The following is a 21,634-nucleotide window of genomic DNA, read 5'->3' on the forward strand; positions in this document are numbered from 1 at the left end:
CTCCCTGGGCTGGGTGATTGCTCCAAGAGACTTGCCCAGATTTGAGAATGGGAAACATAAACAGCCAATTATTGAGATAACTGGCTTTGAACTTGAAGATTTAAAGCCACTTTGTAAATAAGCCCTCAAATTTACTGACCCAAGCAATATTTTATCTACCTTACCCCAAGGGGGAGGCACACTCTCCGTGTAAACTCACAGGCCAAGGATAGGAAGTGTGGTCTCACATACGAAAAGGCCCAAATTTTTCTTTCTGGCTTTGGTTCTCACCCTGGAGTGGTGTGGTTACCCTACCTTACTTCCTCCCCAGCAGACCAATAGCATGCTGAGAGTGTTTGACCCAGGCTGATGGAGAAGAAATTTGAATTGCCTGCCTCAGACTGGAGACTTGGTGGGAGCCAGAATCCTAGGCCTGGATTTAATCCCTAACCTGGGATTTACAGCTTGAGGTTGGACCATAATGTAAAATCCAGTACCATATTCCCAGGCAAAGGGCCATTCCCAGGGCCAGAATGGTGGGGACAGGTCCTGGAAGTGACACCTGTCGTGGTTTTAGTGAAAACACATGCCCTACCTCCCCATTTCAGAACACTCTGGGTGTAGAACAGTCCCATGGATAGTCAGAACAGGGTCTCACGATGCGTAGGGAGCACTCGGTTGGGAGTTTGAGACCTGATCTGGCCACAAACTGACAGTGCGGTTTTGGGCAATCTACTTCTAAAGGTAACAGAGTATGGTTTCTTACTGAATGCCAGGCTCTGTGCCAGGCGCCTTCCCGCACACTCTCCCATGGGGTGTAAGAGGCCAGGCATTGGAGTCATTGGCTGGGTTGGAAACCTGGTTCTGGCTTCATTAACCAGAGGTCGAAATGACCTGGGTGCTCTAAGATGCAACAACATTATAATTATGACCAGTCACACTTAGCTAGTGTTCTGCAGGTGCTCGGTGCTGGTCTGAGCACTCACAACAATGTCCTGTGTTGGTGTTACTATTATTATCCTTGTACAGATGAGGACAGTGAGCTGCAGAGAGGTTAAGGGACTTGCCCCCCAGGTCACACAGCCAGTATGTGACATATCTGGGAATTGAACCCAAGAAATCGGGATCCAGACTCTATGCTCCTAACCATTGAGACAACTGAGCCTCTCCAGGCCTCAGTTTCCTCCTCCATATAATGGCGATGACATTAGTAGCTATCACGTAGTGGTATAGGGGTTAAATTAGAAATCACATAGAAGGCACTTAGTACGGGGCCTTGCACACAAGAAGTCCTAGACCAAAAAACATCAAGCAAGGGGGGCCTCGCTGACTCAGTCAATAGAAAATGCAACTCTTGATCTCGGGGTTGTGTGTTTGAGCCCCATGTTGGGTGTAGAGATTACTTACGCATAAAATCTTAAAAATAGAAACCAGCAAGGGGCAGCTGCGTGGCTCAGTCAGTTAAGCATCTGACTCTTGATTTCAGCTCAGGTCACAATCTCGGGGTTGTGGGTTGGAGCCCTCTGTCGGGTTCCTCACTCAGCTAGAGATTCTCTCTCTCCCTCCTCTTCTGTCTCTCCCCAACCCCCTTCTCTCTCTCTCTCTCCCTTTCTCTCTCTAATTAATAAATAAATCTTTTTAAAAAAATAAAAACCAGCAAGCATTATTTTTACTAGTTAATCTTCAAATACTCTTGACGTAGGTATTGTCATCCCCCACTTGCCACACGAAGAAACTGAGCCTCAGAAAGGTGTAGTCATTCATTCAGAGTCACACAGCACTTTTAAGTGGTAAAGTTAGAACTTAAGCCCGATCGGCCTGACTCCAAATTCCATGATGCCTGACTGCTAATCTTGGGGTACTTCTCACTCTCTAACTTGGGGCTCAGACTAAATGATGGCCTGCCCACTCCCAAGGACTGGCAGGTTTTCTCCCAGGGACCAAGGTAGCTCCTCTCTCTGACCAAGTCCACCAGAGGGGGTTGATCTTGCCATAAATGCATAAATCCCTCTTTCCTCTCCACTTAGGGCCCTAAGGAGAAGCGGATCCTGTCCTCCAGCACTGGGGGCCGGAACGACCAAGGAAAGAGGTAGGTCTGCCCAACCACCATCTCAGCCCCTTTCCTCGTCCTCACCTCCATCTCTGGGCCCTTAACCATCAGGCACAGAAGGCTCGGTGCCTAGGGCCCACGGGACTCTCAGGGGGCCCATGGAAGTGTTAGAATTTATTTTAAAATCAGAAAAAAACAATGAATATAATCCAACCTGGATTACACCTATCTTTATGCTAATGCAATTGTAAAAGGTATTTTGAAATCTTTTCTATAGAGGAAGGAGTCTGTGAGGACAACTGACTAGGGCCCACCGAGTCAAAAGGAGACCCTGCTCCACCAGAGAGGCTCGTGGGCACCCAAAGCCTGCGGGCCATGTGGGCAGGAGTTTACCGAAAACAAACTTCAAAGTCAAGGTCCAGGAAGAGCCCTAAAGGCAGCTTTTCTGTCCTAGCTCCAAAACCCTCCTCCCTGCAGCCTCACGGGGAGGGAGACCTGGCCTGGGGGAGGGGACTCCTGGCTTCCGGTACTTCTTTCCTCTAGCTCTCTTGGGCTTCTGCCTGACATTAGCGCCTCGGGGCACTGATGTTCCCTTCCTCCTGGAGGCAGCCCAGGCCACGCTCACAGCCAGGTGGGCACTAGAGGGACCCTGCCCTTTCTCCCCACCCCACCCCGCCCCCCCTCCGCCCCTCCCCACCCACCAGATAGGGCCTCTGCTAGGAAACCTTCTGGGCTTCCCTCTGCCTTCTAGAAAATCCAAGCTGCTAAGGCAGGCATTAGGGCTCATGCAGCTGGCTCAGGGCCCCTCCATGCTAGGAACAGTAGGGTTGTGCATGGGACTTTTCTGAAAACTAAGTTTTTAAAAATGTTGTTAGCTTTTCTGATTACAAAAGTAATACCCGTTCGTTATAAAATATTCCAACTCTATAGAAATGTAGAAAGTAGAAAGTAGAAGTTTCCTGTAATCCTACTCCCCTGCCCCCCTTAACAGTTTGGTGTGTATCCTTCCAGACCTTTTTCTCAACATAGTGTTAACCGATAGCCACGTCCCCCCGACGACGCACACTGTGTGGATGACTCAGTGCAGTTGTTTTAAGGTGGGGACATGGGCTCTGGGTAAGAAATACACGAACTTCCAGTTTTTAAAGTTACCAAGTACTATAAGAGATGAAGCACGGGTTTCTGCCCTCGCCCCCGAGCCTGTACCTTGTTCCATTCTTGACACCCTCCCCCCTGCTCACCCCTGTGACAAACCGGCCTGTTACTGGGTCTTGCTTCATGCACGTCGAGAAGATCTAACATTCCAGGGGATTAAAGAAGGTCAGTGTGTCAGCGTGATGGTCACCCTCCAGTCCAGCTGAGGGTCCCCTTGCCCCTCAGAGAGAAGAGGTGCACTCACTCAGCCCCCCTCTCCCCCCAGGTACTACCATGGCATGGAATATGAGATGGACCTCGCTCCCCTTGAAAGTCCCACGCATCTCATGAAATTCCTGACCGAGAATGTGTCTGGAACCCCAGAGTACCCAGATGTGCTCAAGAAGAATAACCTGATGAGCTTGGAGGGGGCCGGGCCCACTTCCGGCAAGGCAGCTCCCCTCCCCCCAGGCCCCAGCAAGCTGGAAGCTGGCTCTGTGGACAGCTACCTGCTGCCCACCAGTGATATGTATGATAACAGCTCCCTCAACTCCTTGTTTGAGAGCATTCACGGGGTGCCACCCACACAGCGCTGGCAGCCTGACAGCACCTTCAAAGATGACCCACAGGAGGTGAGGGCCCACTCCCGTACCCCTCACAGCATCCCTGGATATGTGCATGCATGTGCAGAAGGAGAGAAGACAGTGGAGGTCAGAGGTTTGGAATCCTTGGGATAAAAAGTCCTAGAGCAGAGGCAGGTCTGCCATGTACTGTTGTCCCGGTTGTACACTGCCTAACCTGCACGGCTCTATGGGACAGCTCTGGGATGAGGCCCCAGCAGCCTGAATGTGGCCATTTATTCTCTCTCAATTGTGTTTCTCTGCAGTCGCTGCTCTTCCCAGATATCCTGAAAACGTCCCCAGAACCCCCATGTCCAGAGGACTATCCCAGCCCCAAGAGGTAAGTCAGCCCCTCTGGAACCTTGGCCACTTGGACAGTAGGCTACGACAGAGCCTCACACTGTCCCCAGAGCAGGCATTGTCAGTGAATGAAAAGAGGGGAGTGAAGGCACATGAAAAGAGAGAGATTGATTTCTATGTTTCTTTCTTGGGCTGTGACAGGGGGCTCAGAGCTGAGAGCCCCGTTAAAAACTGCGGTTCTGCTGCCCTTCATCTCCCCTGTGGCTTCGGCACCCCTCAGGGGTCTCTCCGGTTTCCATTATTTGTTATTCAGAAGGATTGTGGCTCAATGAAACCATTAAATAGAAACTCCAAAAATGAGGAAACTGAGGCCCAGAGATGTAGAATGATTCCCCAAAGCCCCACAGTAAACCCACAGCACAGCCTCAGGCCTCCGGCCACACTGCCCTCTGGGATACTCCTGCCTGGGAGCTCAGCCTCACTGTCCTCCCCATCTCCTCCCTGCAGTGACTTTGAGTACACCCTGGGCTCCCCCAAAGCCATCCACATCAAGTCGGGGGAGTCGCCGATGGCCTACCTCAACAAGGGCCAGTTCTACCCCATCACCTTGCGGACCCCAGCAGGTGGCAAAGGCCTGGCCTTGTCCTCCAACAAAGTCAAGGTGCGTCGTCCCTGGAGCAGCTCGGGAAGGGGCTGGGATGGCTGGGCCCAGGGACCCTAGGGAGAGGGTGCCACTGCCGTGGAGTGGGGGACACAGACGCAAAAGGGCAGGGGGCCCGGACCAGGGCTCTGTCAAGGGACTGCGACTGCCTGGGCCTCTCCCGAGGCTGGGGGTCATGGGGCCGCTGTGCTTGCAGAGTGTGGTGATGGTTGTCTTTGACAACGAGAAGGTGCCAGTGGAGCAGCTGCGCTTCTGGAAGCATTGGCATTCCCGGCAACCCACTGCCAAGCAGCGCGTCATCGACGTGGGTGAGAGTCCCCCCCGCCCCGGCCCCCTCCCAGTCTCTCTGTCTGTCTCTCTGTCTCTGTCTCTGTCTCTGTCTCTGTCTCTCTCTCTCTCTCTCACACACACACACACACACACACACACACACACACACACACGTGCATCCGCAATCAGGCCTTTCTTGCCCTGCCCCCTTTCCCCAGCCCTCCGTGATCTCTGCAGGACTTAGCTCTCAGCCAGCCGCCTGCCTGGCCCCTGTCTCCAGGTCCTACACTGCAGGGTTTGCAGGGATTTGCATCTGTGGGCTGGAAGCAGGGGCCTCTTTTCTGTGTTGCTTTGGGGTAAACAGTGCCCTAGAGACCCCAGCAGTGTCTGATAAATAGACCCCTGGGATGCTGGCCTGCGTGTCCCCAGGGGGGGGGCTCAGCCCATTGAGACACAAATGCCTAAGTCAACAGAGAGCCAGGCTGTGGGCTGTCATGGTTTGGAAGGTTGGAAGGACAGTGCAGGGCAGTTCTGCTTTGGGAGCAGGGACCCTGGGGCTCTGTCTGCCGGCAGGGAGGGGGCCGGGGGAAGGGACACGGGGTGCCACCTTATCCCTGTCCCAGGCCGGGATTGTGTGGGAGGCACTGCCCATCCTTGGGCCTCCAGGTTCAGGCTCCAGCACTCTTTTCCTGACTGGGTGACCTGTGTCACCTCCCCTTTCTGGGCCTCAGTTTCTTCAGCTGTTAAACGGAGTAAGGCCAGCTGCCCTGCCTGCCTCCGGTGCCACTCCTTCTGCCTAAGAGACGCACGCACTGAAGGACATGGTATCACTAGGCACCGTCCCATGACTTGTCTGAGAGGTCACATAGCAAGTGGGTAGGAGCCTGTGTCCAGGGGCCAAAGCTGAGCTCCAGTCCTTGCTGTGCCTTTTTAAATTTTTAAGCTGTGGGACCCTGGCCAAAGATCCAAAGTTCTCTGAGCTTCATTTTCTTTCCATGTGTAAACTGAGTATTCATAGCGTCCTTGTGAGGATTAACTGAGGGCCCCCGTACTGACGCGTTAAGTGGTGGCTGTCCCACGGTCCGCTCGGCTCGCCGTCCGACCTATAGCTCGGCGTGAGGAGTCCCAGCGTGGCTACGCTTGCTACTGCCCTTACCATCACCGGCACTGCTCTTCCTCCTTCTAGGACGACTGTACCTGGGCGACCCCCTAAGTCCCAATCCCACTGAAAACTGGAAACTCCACCCCAAAGTGATGAGGGCCCTGGCCTAGTTGGCCAACTTAGGGGTCCTCTGTGGGGTTTGGGCACATCTGCTTCCTCAGCTGGACCTCAGTTTTCCCATCTGTAACCCAGGGCACGACCATCAGGTTCCCCACCCCCCAAATTAAAGCATGGTTCTTGGAGGGGAGGGGACAAACCCCTGCTGGGAATTAGGCCCGGCTCCTAAATACCTCTTCAGCAGCATGTCCCCAGATCCCTTTCCTCTGACTCTCCTTCTGGTCTCCCGCGGTTCCAGCTGACTGCAAAGAGAACTTCAACACCGTGCAGCACATCGAGGAGGTGGCCTACAACGCCCTGTCCTTCGTGTGGAATGTCAACGAGGAGGCCAAGGTCAGTGCATGGCTGTGACGGGGCTGGGTCCCTCGGAGGTCCCCAGGTGGGGATCTAGGATTGGGGCAGCTGCTCTGATGGGAGCGCCCATGGAGGAGGCAGGAGACAGTGGAGGAGAAGCACAGGCTTCCAGAAAGGCTAGGCCTATGTTCCAGCCCTGTGACCTTGGACCAGTGCCCTGGCTGTAAAATTGGGGTGCAATGAGAGCACCGACTGAGGGGTACACGTGAGGATCACGTGCGGTTAGTAAAGAGTAGAGCCCAACCCGGCTCAGCAGTGGGGACTGTCTTTATTAATGCCATCCGCCCATTCACCAGATGGGAAAACCGAGCCTCGTGCGAGGTCACACAGCCAGCCGCCAATGACGCCAGGTTTCCTGACTTGCTGGCCGGTCAGGGTTGCAGAAGGAATGTTTTGGGGTCGGCTAGGGGAGGCTGAAAACCCAGTAACATCACTTCCTGCGTCCACAAGAAGGGAACGATAGTCTGCCTCCTGGGGTTGTGGTGAAGATTCCCTGGGATCATGGGTGTCTCGGAGATGGCACAGTGCCAGACCCATCGGAGAGGCCTGAAAGTGGAGCCTCTGGTGATTCTTTTCATCCCAACCCCTTAGTGCCCAAGGCCAACTGGCCGTGTGCTTCTGGGTCTCTCTGTGCCTTGGTTTTCTGTTTGGAGAGCCAGCATTGCGGAAACGGTGCTAGTCTGAGAGCTGGGGGCTGGGTGACCTTGGGTCTGTCCTTTACCTCCTTGGGCCAGGCCTACCCTCTCAGACCAGGGTTGGGTCCAGCTCACGGCAAGGGCATTTCTGGCCTGGACAAGCTGGGGAGTTTGCCTCACAGGGCGGTCCAGGCTGCCTGGAGAAAATAGAGCTGAAGGGCTCTGAAAACACAAAGGGAGGCACAAAAGTGAGGGATTATTATTATTATTCAAACAGATGCCAGGGGCTGGAGGAGGAGCTGGGGCCTCCAGTGCAGGGAGGCGGGGAAAGAGTTTCGTAGGAAGGGAGAGGTGGGTTTCGGTTGGGATTTTCTCACAGCCCCTTAAGCCCCCGGGCGTGGGTCTTTCTCAGGTGTGAGCCGGGTGGGAGCTGCATTAGGGCCGAGTTGGCGGAGGGGGAGGTATGTCTGGCATGCGCCCGGGGGCCTGGCCCCCACAGCCAAGGAGGGAAGGGGGTCTGCTCAGGCACCGCACCCCACCCCTACCTGTGCAGGTCAGGATCATTTCCGAGGGAAATGTCCCAAGGAACAGTGGCCAGTCTGGAGTGGGGTCTGGCCCTGGCACCCCGTGGAGGAGTCAATCAGGTAGACAATCACCAGGTGAGCCTGCCAGGGAGTCCCAGCCGAGACTCACCCCGACTGCCATCGGTTGGGCCTAGGCTTGGGGCTGAGACTCCAGCTGTCCCACTCATCATAACAGGTCCCTACATGCCAAGCCCACTAGGTGCTCCACGCGCCCTCACAGCCGCGTGAGGTAGGTTTAATTATCCCCATTTTGCAGATAAGGAAACTGAGGCTCTGTGAGGTTAGAGCACTTGTGTAAAGCCACGTGGCCAGTGGGTGGCAGAGCCCAGCTTCCCACCCCGAGTCTGGGTGGCCCCATGTCCAGGCTCATTCTGCTGGCATGTGGGAACATCAGCAGGTCACCCCTCTGCTTAAAGCCTCTGTTTCCTTGGCTGTAAAATGGGGGTGACAAGTCCAGAGAGGCTGGAGCTGGTGGCCAAGGGTGCAGAGGGGCAGGGCCTCACCCCTGTGGCTCAGGGCCAGCAGGAAGGTGGGCTTCCGGAGCTGGGGGGAGTGGTCTATAGCCCTTCTCTACCTCCTCACTCTGGGTGGCAGAAAAACGAGGCTCTGGACTTTCATGAAAGCCCCTGAAGGACCCCTAATCTCCCTCCCAGGGCCTTGATCCTTGGGGCGGCCCTTGGCAGTCTAGTGGGAACTGCCTCGCCCACTGCTGAAGAGCTTGGGCTCCAGCCTGGGCTCCCCCACACGCCCTGTGTCACCGGGGGAAGCTGGCTCGCCGCCCGGAGCACTGGTTCAGTCTGTAACGGACATGGTGATGGGGCGCCTTCCAGGGGTGCCGCTCCCCAGGCGCGCTGTAGGCTCAGTGTGCAGGGCGCTGGTGGAACAGCAGGGCTGGCGCCCAGGGCAGGCTGTTTCTCCAGCTCCCCTGTCTGTCCGCAGGTGTTCATCGGTATCAACTGCCTCAGCACAGACTTCTCCTCACAGAAGGGGGTGAAGGGCGTCCCCCTAAACCTGCAGATCGACACCTATGACTGCGGCTCGGGTGCCGAGCGCCTGGTGCACCGAGCCGTCTGCCAGATCAAGATCTTTTGTGACAAGGTAGCTGGGGGTTGGGGCGAAGACTCTCTGCGGGGCCCTGGGAGGGAGAAGGGCCAGCCCTGACCAGTGCATCCCCCCAGCCAGGCGGGGCGTGTCTGTCTCCCTCTGTGTCTCTCGCTCCTCCGTGTGCTCGTCATTGTCTGTCCTGGCCTCTGTGTCTCTTTTCCTCTGTCTCTGCACTTCTGTCTCCCCTCTCTGTCTCTTTCTGAAGATCTCCTTCTAGATCTCTCTAAAGATCTCTCCACGTCTCTTTCTGTGTCTTGTCTCTCTCATGTTTCTCTTTCTTCTCGTCCCTCTCTGACTCCATTTCCCTCTTCTCTGTTTCTCTGTCTGTTCCTCTCTCTCCACGTCTGCCTGTCTCTCATGGCCTGGACTGACCTCAGCCAGGGCTGGGCTGGCCTCGGCCCGGCGGGCTGGGTGCCGCTACTTTCCCATTTCCTGGTCTCATTCTGGGAAGAAAGCAGCCCTAGAAGTCTGGCAGCCCCCGAAGCCTGGCCCACAGATAAGATGCAAGGCGGCCAGCCCCTCCCAAGACCCTTGGTGACCCCCTTCGCCTTCCTCCCCGCAGGGAGCAGAAAGGAAAATGCGCGATGATGAGCGGAAGCAGATCCGAAGGAAGGTCAAGTGCCCTGACTCCAGCAGCAGTGGTCAGTGGGGAAGGGCCAGGGGCTGGGGGGCCGAGGGTGAAGGGCAGAAGGACACTGGAGGGCAGAGGCTGGGGGCATGAACAGCGGGGCCCCAGACGCAGTGCCATCCTTTTCCCATCAGGCATCAAGGGCTGCCTGCTGTCTGGCTTCAGGGGCAACGAGACCACGTACCTGCGGCCCGAGGCTGACCTGGAGACCCCACCGGTGCTGTTCATCCCCAACGTGCATTTCTCTGGCCTGCAGCGTCCCGGAGGGGTGAGGGTCTCGGGCCAGCGAGGGTCTCGGCCCCTGGGTGGGGTCTGATCAGAACTGACCAGCGGGGAGCAGTCTGCCACTCGGCCACTACGGGCCAGTTTAGACGTGGGTAGTTCCCGATATTTTTTACATCAAAATGAGAATACTTCTATTGACTCCCACGGGATTGAAAAATATACACATGTTCATACAACGTTAGTGACCTTGTCTCCTGAAGAGAGGAAGGTCGGTGAAGCAATGGACTTCATAACCACTGAAGCGTTCATGCTTGGAGCACGCATGGAGCTTTCTAATTTCTGAGCCCCAAATTAGATGGCGGCCGCATCCAAGCTGGGTGGATCATGGTGGTCATGGCCACGCTTGTGAGCGGCCACTAAGCGCCAGGCACAGCTCTCAATGCTTCCCACGTGCCACCGCCTCTCACCCTCCCTACCGCCCTACCAGACGGATACTGTCGTTCTCCCGGATTCGTGGGGTGGACTTGAGGCAAAGAGACCAAACCACACAGTACGGGCAGAGCCAGGGTTTGGACCCAGGCACCTTGGCTTTAGAAGCTGAGCCCATGAACCCTAGCTACACCCCTCTCAGGCGGGGTAGACACTGTTGTTCCCTCCCTTCCTGATAAGGCCACACGGCAAGTCAGTGGTATCGGGCTTCCAGAGCCTGTCTAGTAGTTTGCTTCCATATTAAACAATTTGACTATTTCCTTCCATCGAGGTGCTCCCCCAACCCCGTGTAGGTGGGAATGTTTGCAGAAATTGCTCTTGCTGTCCAAGATATGTTCAGTGCTTTGACTTCAAACAATAAGAGATTATGGAACCGAAAGAGCAGCCAGTACTGCTGCGGCCCGTGGCGCACACGTGAAGCCCTTCCTGTGTCCGCCATTCTCCCTTCACTGCCCCCCGCCCCGAAGCGGTTCTGTGGCCCCGTAGTTAGGCGGCTGCGTGACCCCAGTGTCTCTCTCTAGCCAGAGGCCCCAAGTTGAGAGATGACTGCTCTCTTGGGATTAAGGGCCCTGTGGCCAGGTTGACAGCTGCTCTGTGGGGAAGAGGGAGGCCCCCGGGCTTGCACCTGTGAGCTTGGGTTGGTGGGGGGCCAGGCCTGAATCCTGACTCTGCCTCCTACTGGGTGTGTTAGAGGCTCTCCACCCTCTCGGGCAGTCCTGGGCGCCCCCCGTCATGGTCCTGGTGATGACTGCGCCAGAAGCACAGTGTCAGGAACCACAGGAGGGTTCCAAAGAGTGCCCCCCACCCCCCTTTCCCCTTGTGCCTCTGCTCCCACTTCCCAGCTCCCAGCTGCAGGACGGTGTGCAGTCCTGGCCCTTCTGGGCGAGCTGGGGCTCGGGGGGGCTCATGGAGTTAGCCATATTTCTTCAGCACCTCCTGTGTCCGCTGAGTCCCTGACTCATTCTACCTGGGCTGGATGCTGCCTTTCGACTGAAGATCTCAGCACACTTAAGAACTTAATCTGAGCAGAACGGGCTGGAAATGCATCGCAACCGCATCTCCCCCCCTCAAATTAGACCCCCTCCCCCCAGAAAGCCTCCAGCAGGGGAGGGCCCCTCTCATCTTCCTGCCTGTGATGGAAAATGTCTCTCCTCTTCATTGCAGGCAGTGCCCTCGGCGGGTCAGAGCAGCTCCAGCAGGTACGGAGAGAAGCAGCTAGGGGCCTCCTCAACCCCCCTGCCTGGCCCCCTACTGCTTGTGCTGCCCCCCAAGCCAGGGCCTGGGCACCGAGGAAGCAGCCCTGAGACTCTGCCCCCAGCCCCCAAGCTAGATTCATGCTCCTTTCTCACTGAAACTGCCCACGTTTTTATGGGTTTGTTTTATGTGAAAAGTTGGCGAATCTCTGGCGAGACACATGCTTGTAAAAAGGGAAAGAAGAAGCCTCTGAGATGGTAGTGCAGATTTGGAGAGCAGGGAGGGGACGCTGTGCTGCAGGACTGACCAGGGGGTCCACACACACCCCCAGACGCCAGGAGGCGAGGGCGGGGCCCGGCGCCTTGGCCCCTCCTGACGTCCTTCCTTCTGTCAGCCTAGAGGTCTGTCCGAGGGGAAGCATGGGCCTGAGGCCGGGATGAGAGGGTGGCGTGTAAAAGGGAAAGCTCTGTTGTTGATCTCAGTGTCCACCCCCCATAAACAAGGGCTACTTTTCATGGGGGGCTTCCATGCCAAATTAGGTCTCTTATCCCTTCACCACAGCCCCAGGGGGTCAGGCAGGCAGGGGTTATTGGTCTACTTGACCTATGACGAAGCAGGGGCTCAGAGAAGTGAAGTGACTTGGCCAAGCTCGCACCGCGCTTGCGTGGTAGCACCGGCTGGAACCCAAGCCGGCCTTACTCCAAGTCCCACAGCCCTGCCCCCTCTCCCCGCCTCCCACCCAAGTGGATTCTTCCAAAACAGAATCATGTCGAGGGTGAAACAACAGTCCACGTTCACTGAGGCCCTGCCGCGCACCGCACGCGGCGCTAGAAGCAGTTGGCGTGCTCTCCTGCAGCCTCGCAACTTTATGAAGTAGTTGTCATTATTTTGTCACCCCATACAGATGGGGACCTGGGGGACTAAGGACCCCCCCCCCAAGTCACCCAGCTAGCAGGTGGGATTTGAGCGCAGGCAGTCCCAACTCTAGAACTGCTGCTTTGACTGCCCCCCCACCGCCTGGGGCCTGTCCTCATGGGATGCTCTGCACCCCTGGGGTCCCTTCGGACTCTGGGATGCCCTGGGTTCCTCACGAGCCCCTCCCTCTCTTCCCTCCCCCCACCAGGCTGCCTCTGAAGCGCACCTGCTCACCCTTCGCTGAGGAGTTTGAGCCTCTGCCCTCCAAAAAGGCCAAAGACGACGATCTTCAGAGAGGTACATTTCCTCACGGCCCCTCCATTGTCTGAGCCCTCTGTGAGGCCCCCAGCTCCCTGGGAGGCCGGCCCAAAGCCTCAAACACCTACCCAGGCCCAGGCGGCTAGGGTGACACCTGTCCCAGCAGAGAGGGCACAAGGGGCTGCTTTAGTCCTCAGAGCTGGAGTTGGACCAAGGCTTGAGGGTGGGGCGGGAGGCCTGGGGGCGCCCAGGGTGTCTGGGGAGAGGTCCGTGGAGCTGGAGGGCTTCTGCCTCCTCTGGCCTTGTTGGACATGGCCATCCTGCGGCAGCTGGCCAAGGCAACAGGCTCCTTATGTTGGGCAAGCCCCCCACCTTCTCTGCGGCGGGTGGGAGCAGACTTGGGTTTCCATGCCTGGCTTTCTGGCTTGGACAGCCTAAATCTGTGACTTCCTGGGAGAGGGGGACATGTCCAAACCTCTGGGGGCTGTAGCTGATTATCAAGAAGAAACCAACCAGCAGCTAGGATCAAAAGCTTCCGGCAACCTTGAATTGAGCCTTGTACCGCACTTGGTATTTAAAATGTCATGTCGTTAATTCCCCGACAACGCTGTGAAATAGAGGGTGGAGCCACCGCCATTTCCCATTTGGATAAAGTGAGGCTCAGTGATGGAAAAAATGTCTTCAAGGTCACCTAGCTGGCAGGCGGTAGAGCAGGGATTCGAACCAGCCCAAATCAGCACAGTCTGAGTGGGACCTGCAGAGCTGGGTGGTATTCTCCATCTGGGAACACACCCACAGCAAGGATTTGCCCTTTCTGCAGAAATAAACTTTATGTTAAAAGTAATATTTTGAGGGGCAGCCAGGCGGCTCAGTCGGTGAAGCATCTGCCTTCAGCTCAGGTCATGATCTCAGGGTCCTGGGATGGAGCCCCCCATCGGGCTCCCTGCTCAGCGGGGAGCCTGCTTCTCCCTCTGCCCCTCCCTCTGTGCTTTCTCTCTCTCTCGAATAAATACATAAAATCTTTGAAAAAATAATATTTTTGAAGATTCCCTCAGCCCCTGAGGTATTCCCAGGCTCATTTGTCCCCCCTAACCACCCAAACCCACCCCTGTGCCCCTCAGTCCTGTTGTACGTGCGGAGGGAGACCGAGGAGGTGTTCGATGCTCTCATGTTGAAGACCCCGGACCTGAAGGGGCTGAGGAATGCGGTAAGAGGCGCTGTGACCACCCCCCTGCCAGCCCTGGCCAGACCCCACTCTGTGTTCCTGTCCCCCACCCCTCACGCCACAGTTCTGATTTCCCACAGGAAGGCTCTGAGGAAGAATATGCTGGAACCTCGGCTTTCCGATGGTCCACCTGTCCCACCCCATTTGGGGGGGGCCTCCTGGCCTGGCTGGTGGGGGCGTGCCTCTGTGATGTTATCTCCCAGCCAGAACCCTGGCTCCACCCTGGGAGTCACACACACCATAAATCCTCCTTAATCTGATGGCTGCTGTCTGACAGGCCAGAGCTTTTTGTTGGCTTTGCAAACCTGTTTCTGTTTTAATGGGAATGAAACCCAAAAACGCCAGGCCCCAGAGACACTCTTTTTTCTTTTCCGGGGGGCCTCATTCCCCCAGCTTGTGGTTGGCTGCGGGGCGCTGGCGGGGGTGGCGAAAGGTGGTGTCTGGGCAAGGAGATCTCCACCCCCCCCCCAACTGCCAGAGAGCGGGTGAAGCAGCCTTGAACGAAACCCACAGCAGCTTTGTGGCTCAGCTAAAAACTGAGCCAACACGAGCCTCCCCCAGGGCCAGCTGGGCTTAAAGGTTGAACCACACAGGACAGCCAGAGGGTTCCAAGATGGCGGGCTGGGGAAGGGAAAATGAACCCGATGGTAACACCAACTACCTTTTACTGAAGACCCACTACGTGCCAGGCATTTTGTCAGGCATGCGACGTTTGCTAGCTCACCATATTCTCCTAACACCCCCGAAAAGTGGGTACTATTATTATCTGTTCATTTCCATGAGGAAAAGGCCTCCCAGCAGTCAGGCGACTTGCCAAAGTGGCTAGAAGTGACAGAGCAGCAGTCCAGCCCAAGCCCTCTCCACTCTGCTGTACCCTCTGGTCCCTTCACAGATCGTCGGCCCTGCTTGATTGGCGCCAGCCCCAGAAGCTGGCCTCACAAAACGCCATTAATGACACTTGAACATAGACTCAGAGTCTTTGGGTTGGACCGTACCTGAAAGGGTGCCCATCTGGTATTTGAGCTCTCTTCCCAGTAGCTCTTCCAAGCGGGTACCCACTTTTGACTTGTATACTTCCAGGGATGGAGAGCTCACCACCACACAGGGCAGCCTATGCTGTCTTTGTACGACTTATGGTTAGAAAGTTCCTAAGTTCTTCTTTAGATTGAATTGAGATCTTCTTTCTGATAGCTTCCAACCATATCACATCAAAATAAATAGTCTAAGAACTTTTCTGGCTTGGAGGGGTCTCTGTCAGGACAGAGAATAACTGACAAGCCGAACCTGGTCCTCTTCTTAAAAGGCCCAGAGAGGACCACCTCAGCCTGAAGCCCTTGGTCTGAGGCTTGCTGCTGCTTCAAGGCAGCCAGTAACACCAGCCAGCAACATCTGACTGAGCTCCAGGGCACAGACACTGGGCTGAGCCCTTCACATCATCTTCTCAGTTCCTGTGCAGAACCACACTGTAAGGACATCCCATGCTCGCTCCATTTTACAAACGAGGACGCTGAGGCTCGGCAAAGTAAGGTGACTTGCTCAGAGTCTGCGCTCCAGGTGGTAGAGCTGGGACCAGAGCAAGTCTGTCTGCCCCAGAGGAAACTTCCGGCTGTCTGGGGAGAAGTGAGCTGGCTCTGGCTGTCTGAGCTCAGGCAGGCCACTCGCGGGCCCCCGAGCTGCAGGTTCCTTGTCTGCAGAAGGAGCACCAACGTTCTGGGATGTGATGGGGCAGGAAACCCAGGATCTGGCTGGGCCCTGGGTGCGTGGTTTATCTTCGTGGAGCTCGGTGTCCTCACCCGTCCGGTGGGGTTAATAATTCCGGCCCGGAGGGGGCACTATCTGGATGACCCCCCTTACAACAGGGCAGGGCATCCCCAGTGCTCCCCTTCTGAAAGAATAACAATGACCACTTATGGAGGTCTTCTCCACTCCAGGAACTGCCCCGAGTGTTTCACACGGGCCAGTTTTGTGCCTGCCCGACGAGGTAGGCGCATGACCATCTCTGCCGCTAGTTTGCCCAGAGTCGACAGCTGCTGAGCGAGGGGCCCTCGGCACTGGCACTGTGTGGTCTGGCTTTAGGCGGGGGGTTGGGGACCTGGTGGGTGCTCTTTGGGGTCTATCACGGCCACTAAACGTGCAGTCTGTCAAGGGTTTGTTGTGATGCGGGAAGGCTTATAACATGCGATGTGACGTGGAAAAGTTCTATAATCTATCCATGTGGCATATAAGAAATCTGCACCCGTGGCCAACAGACGGGAAAGAGTGCACCCAGATGTGTTCCTCTGGGAAACAGGATTATAGACAATTGTCATTTTCTTCTTTGTATTTTTCCACAGTAGGGACGTATATTTTATAATCAGGAAATAAAAAGTCAGAGTATAAAAGGCTGGAATAGACCCAGTCTGGGCAGCAGACAACAACCCGCTACTGTTCTCTTCCAGATCTCTGAGAAGTATGGCTTCCCCGAAGAGAACATTTACAAAGTCTACAAGAAATGTAAGCGGGGGTAAGTACTCAGTCCAGCTCTCCCCCCCACCCCCCTTCGCTGCCCCTTTCCCTCCGAAATGTTGGCTCAGGGAGCTCCCAATGGGCTGGCTGCGGAGTTGGGCTGAAAGCCCCCAGTCAGGCAAGGCCACCTGCCGAGACCAGACATTGACCAGCCCCGGGAAGGAAAGGAGGGGCAGACAGACAGAAGGGTCTTTGTAGAGACCACAGGTGGAGGGCCAGGGCAGGCCCAGAGATCAGAAGACCCAGGTCCAAGTCCTGGGGCCACGGGATAGCCCAGTCACTTGATCATAGAGCTGGCGATCGCGACTACCATCCCCTCGTCCGCATACCGTGTGTCAGATGTTGGGCTACGCGTATCCCACTTAACTCTCACCGCCGCGCTATGAGGTGGACAGCACGACCCACGCCTCACAGATAGGGGAACTGAGGCTCAGAGCTGCTAAGCAATATTCGGGGCCAGGAACAGCAGAGGAAAGGTGCAGACTCGGAAGGGCCCAAGAGCGTCGCTACTGGTTGGGTCAGGGGCCCAAGGAGGGAGCGGCTGGCGGAGAGTCTGGAAAGGGTGTGGCGATTGGGCGTGGTTTTGCGGGAGCCGCCAGGGATGCTCCGCGGGCCTCCGCCTTCAGGTCTGGATGAGGCAGGAGGGAGGGAAGCTTTGCCTTCCAGAGGGCCGGGCCGTGTGGCATCTACTGTGGGTTCCTGGGGATTACTGCTAAACACCACAGCACCCTTTACTTCCTGCCCAGGAGAGCCGTTGGCAGGGGGGAGACGGAGGGCCACATGGTGACTGCTGCCCCCCTCCCCCCAGGTTTTAGTCCCCTGGTCAGAGCCAGTGAGCTGGACCCTCACAGCCCTTGCTAACCAAGTCCTTGAACCAGCCCAGCGTGAGGCCTCCGGGCAGTGAGGAATGGTCAGCCCCCTTCCCTGCCCAGAGGACGCACTGCCAGCCCCCTGCCTGCAGCTCAGACCCCATCCTGCTCTGGGCAGTGTAACTCCAGCTACACTTTCTGGTGGCCCCTGGAAGGTATTTGCGCATTGCCCCGTGGCTACTTTCTGCGGGCTTTCCTTTTCCGAAGGCTTTGCACAGACAGGCGGGTTTTGTACCCAGGCCAAGGCCCCATCCAGGCAGGCCTAGGGGCTGGCCTCCCGCCCTCCCTCCTCTTTGGTTCCCACCCAGCCTCCCACAGAAGGGCAGGGGGCGGGGGGGGGGGGAAGGTGTGCAGCCCTGCAGCCCCTGGGAAAGGACCCGTTTGGTTTTGGTTGTATGAGTGGATAGGGGTTTTGTGTTTTTTCTTTCCAAGTTTCGGTTTCAAACTGGGGCTCACATGCTCTCTGGAGCGGAATCCACCCCCTTGCAGAGGGCAGGCTCTGCTTTGCCCAGACAAGCCCGGCCCCACGTCCCCTTCGGTGCCAGCGCCCGTGCCCCCTGGCTGCGGCCCCCCTGCAGCCGGCCTCCCTGACGGAGCCCGCCGCAGGCTGGGCCGAGGGGCTAGGAAATGTGTGTGTGTGATTTGGGGGCAGGGGTACTCATACAAGGACGCCCCAGCCCGCTGGCAGAGTTTAAGTCTTCCCCTTAAGCCCCAGCCAGCTATTTAAACCCTAATTGTAGTAGCTTCCATGTCTGGAGTACTTTCTATGTGCCAGGCGCTGGGCTAAATAACTCCCAGGCATCAACTCATTGAAGCCTTGAGTTTGGTATGATTTTCTGTATTTCTACAGATGAGGAAACAGACGTTCAGAGTAGTCCCAGGGTCACAGTTAGTAACCAGCAGAAGGAATCCCAGCCTGTGCACACACCCAGTATTTTATCTTGCCTCCTGCTTGTTCCTCTGACCACTAAGCAACGTGCAAATAAAGGCTGTGGCCAGGCCTTTTACTTGCTTGGCCCCGTAGCCCAGGGCATCCCTCAGTGGCCCTTCGGAGGCATCCTACACTCCATACACACCCGCACCACGAAGACCTCAGGCCTAGGATCATCTGAGATGCTTAAATGAGAGGAGTCCGCAAAAAAACCTTTTGGGAGAGGAGAGGCCAGGTTCATCTGTGCCCTCCCTCCATGTCAGACGCTCCTCCTCCGAGGAACAGAAAATTCTCAACCGTGGCCTAGTTTATTTTCACAGAACCGTCCTGAAAGTCCTGTGGACAAAGGTAGATACGATCAGCTTTACAAGCACCACTGAGTGCTTGAAAGATGAACAAATACCTTGTTTTGCTGGCAGCTGGCCAAGGGTTTCGGGCAAACCAGGACAGAAGACAGCTAGAAGCTGGCAAGTGACAAGAGGCCCACGTTCTGGGGCAGCGGTTCCCAGCAAGCCCTGCCTCTAGGGCCCCGGTCACTGACCTCTGAGAGGGAGAGGTCTGGGGGCCTGTCTGGGACATGTGGAGGTGTGCACTCTGGGCCCGCTGGGAGCCCTGCTGGGGCTGTGGGTGGGAGGCAGCCTTCGAGTTCATGCAGGTAAGGCACTCGGTGCCCAGCACCTAGAAGCACCCGGAAACACCACTACCAGAAACCAAACAAACCTGGCCGCTGACCAGGCGCTCCCCCCTCTGGCCCAGCCTGCAGCCCCCAGACAGAGATCCCTCTGTGAGATGAAGGAAAGGCTGACAGGATCTGAGGAAGTGGGAACCTGTAATTAGACTATGGCCGTCAGCACCCCGGCTTGGGAGCCTGAGCCGAGCCCTCCTTCCAGAAAGCAGCCCAGTCCTAATGCTGCTACACAGATGGCAGGATGTAGGCCAGAGGCTTAGGGTCACTGCTTCGCCAAGGTCTCCATCCTCCGGACCAGGGGGATGGCAGGGACAGGGCTACCGGCTCCTCGGGGTGGGGGGGGGGTCCCCCGGAAAGCGGACGGCTACCTGCCAGGAGCAGTAGTCTGAGACCCGCAGCCCCCCACTCCTGCCCCACTTGAAATAACCGCACCCCCATCTGAACTCTCCCCCAGGCCTGGCGTTTGCCTTTCTCACAGGTGCCACTTCCTAACTTGTATTTATAGGGTCTTTTTGCTTTTCTTTCTTAAAACAACGGCGCGGTGGAAAGAGACAAAGTCTGGATGCAAGTCCCCCTCTGTCGTCTATTAACTGTGTGACCTCAGGCAAATGACTCCGCTTCTTTGAACCTCAGCTTCCCCGTCCACCGACTGGAGTAATAGGGTTCTAAGAGTCTTTTCTCAGGCGCTGCTAGATTCCAGACTCCGGAGGGCAGGGTCTAGATCTCTGTGCGGCCCTCGTTTTTGTTCGGAGCGAGACCCTGCACATGGAGAGGCCTCGGTCAACGCTGGTGGGGTGGCTGGATGAAGACGCCCACCTCCATTGCGAAGGGAAAGCTGTCGTGGTCAGGCCCGGGGGGCTCTTCTTCAGGGAAGCAGCTGCTCGCGGGGCGCCCTCTGGCCTACACCGTGGCTTTGACGCTCTGCGGAGGGCCACGGCACGGAGGTCCGGTCCCTCCCGGGTTGGCCCAGGTCCCTGCCTGAAGAGTGGGGGGAGAGGGGGCTGAGCCCCTGACGTCTCCTGCACCACCTGTGAGGTTTCAACTGAGAGGGGAGTCGTGTGGCACCTGCCTGTGGCTCAGGCAGGCACACCTGAGCAACACATCGCAGCCTCCTACTGAACCCAAACCTCGCTGGTCCCCCCGCCACACCTCCTGTGCGTGAACTCTCACTTCGGGTCCAAGTCCTGCCTGGCCTGGGGAAGAAGGAGCCCTGCGTTTTCCCCAGTCAGTCCGGTGCAGTAGGGGCCACGGTTGGAGGAGTGGCTTGGCCACTTGGGGATCGTGCCCTCTACTGTCAAGTGGGACAGTGAGTACCCACCTTTGTTGTTATGACGGTCAGGAGAAAGTCCATGAGGTGCCTGAAATGTTGGGGGCACCCAATAGGTAGTAACCAGTACTATCATCCTTGTCACCCAGAGGCCCTGAAAACGAGGGGCCTGCCACGTTCTAGACACATCTCCTCTTCTTTTCCAGAATCTTGGTCAACATGGACAACAACATCATTCAGCACTACAGCAACCACGTCGCCTTCCTGCTGGACATGGGGGAGCTTGATGGCAAGATTCAGATCATCCTTAAGGAGCTGTAAGGCCCAAGCATCCACCCCCTTGGGCCCCCTGGGGTCGGCTCCAGGCAAAGAGCCGTCTGGGAAGTGGCCCCAAGCCACACACAACCTCTCCTCATGCCTCAGTGCTATTACTTGAATGTCCTCTCTGAGGGAAGAGGCCCTCACATTGCAAACCCACAGATGCCAAGGTCAGGAAGGGACCTGGGAAGTGTCCTGACCTGAACCGCAACTCGTGCTTGAATCCACGCTGGATTTCCTGCCAGCGCCGGCCCAGCCAGAGACAGCGCCATCTTGGCTAACGTCCCCACAGCCTGTCTCCTCCTCAGAAGACACTGTTCTCTCAGTCCATCTCCTGGTTGACTATTCAGATGGGAATAGTGATCTGAAAGAAGGAAGTGGACCTTCTTTCCCACAGCTGCCTTGACTCTTGTCCAGCTTTCATTCTGGATTCTTCTATCAACTTCAGACCCTTTGGTCAATTAGCTGGACAACTCTTTTGATTTTCAGTGTAAACAATTTTTAAATGTTTCCAAAGTGGAAACACTCTCTTTCACACGAATTTCCTCAATACAAGATGTAAATAATCGAGCTGATTGATTGGAACAAAGTGGCTGCTGTAAAAACGACAACTTCTGTGCCTGCTTGCTGATGTGCACATTTCTTATTTACAGTTTGCATTTATGTTATATATAAAAAAGTATATATTGTATATACGTGCCACATTTTATATTTTTCATGGATACATTTTTATCATTTCAAAAAATGTGTATTGCACATTCTTGGACTATTTTTTTTTTAGCTGTTATTCAATTATGCATTTTGTATACTCGCATGGTATTTAGTAATAAAATTCTACCTATGCATTACTTCAAATACTACACTCACTCCTTCTGTGAAAGTCTTCCCAGGAGGAGAAGGTGAGAGCAGATTAGGCCCGCCTCCTGCTGTCCTGCGGGTAGCTTGCACCGGACTCGAAGTCTGGTGGCGCGTGCTGGGCACTGGAGAAGCAGAGGTGCCCCCTGGAAGGCAGCGGGATCCTGATGTTGAGATCTCTGTCTGGCGCGGTCCCACAGGCTGCATGTCATGACCTTAGGACGAATGACTAGAGATGGAGAAGTCCCGGGAAGGTCCAGGATGGCCTTGCCAAGGACCGCACCACTGGGGCCAGTA

At 56.1% G+C, this 21,634-nt stretch overlaps 1 protein-coding gene across 2 annotated transcripts in view; it reads left to right on the forward strand.

Annotated features, from left to right (window-relative positions):
* GRHL3 (grainyhead like transcription factor 3) overlaps positions 1–21,330 on the forward strand; it is a 43,736-nt gene extending 22,406 nt beyond the window's left edge. For both annotated transcript variants that reach the window (XM_057305441.1, XM_044390615.3), the window contains exons 3-16: positions 2,007–2,068; positions 3,450–3,795; positions 4,050–4,123; positions 4,591–4,744; positions 4,941–5,052; positions 6,532–6,626; positions 8,806–8,964; positions 9,533–9,611; positions 9,733–9,866; positions 11,477–11,511; positions 12,630–12,718; positions 13,801–13,886; positions 16,343–16,407; positions 20,371–21,330. In XM_057305441.1, coding sequence (XP_057161424.1) covers positions 2,007–2,068; positions 3,450–3,795; positions 4,050–4,123; positions 4,591–4,744; positions 4,941–5,052; positions 6,532–6,626; positions 8,806–8,964; positions 9,533–9,611; positions 9,733–9,866; positions 11,477–11,511; positions 12,630–12,718; positions 13,801–13,886; positions 16,343–16,407; positions 20,371–20,485 — 1,605 coding nt within the window. In that variant the 3' untranslated portion in view covers positions 20,486–21,330. The remainder of the gene's footprint in view (positions 1–2,006; positions 2,069–3,449; positions 3,796–4,049; positions 4,124–4,590; positions 4,745–4,940; positions 5,053–6,531; positions 6,627–8,805; positions 8,965–9,532; positions 9,612–9,732; positions 9,867–11,476; positions 11,512–12,629; positions 12,719–13,800; positions 13,887–16,342; positions 16,408–20,370) is intronic.
* The last annotated feature ends 304 nt before the right edge of the window (positions 21,331–21,634 follow it).

Source organism: Ursus arctos, unplaced genomic scaffold, assembly GCF_023065955.2.
Source record: "Ursus arctos isolate Adak ecotype North America unplaced genomic scaffold, UrsArc2.0 scaffold_32, whole genome shotgun sequence".
Taxonomy (NCBI): domain Eukaryota; kingdom Metazoa; phylum Chordata; class Mammalia; order Carnivora; family Ursidae; genus Ursus; species Ursus arctos.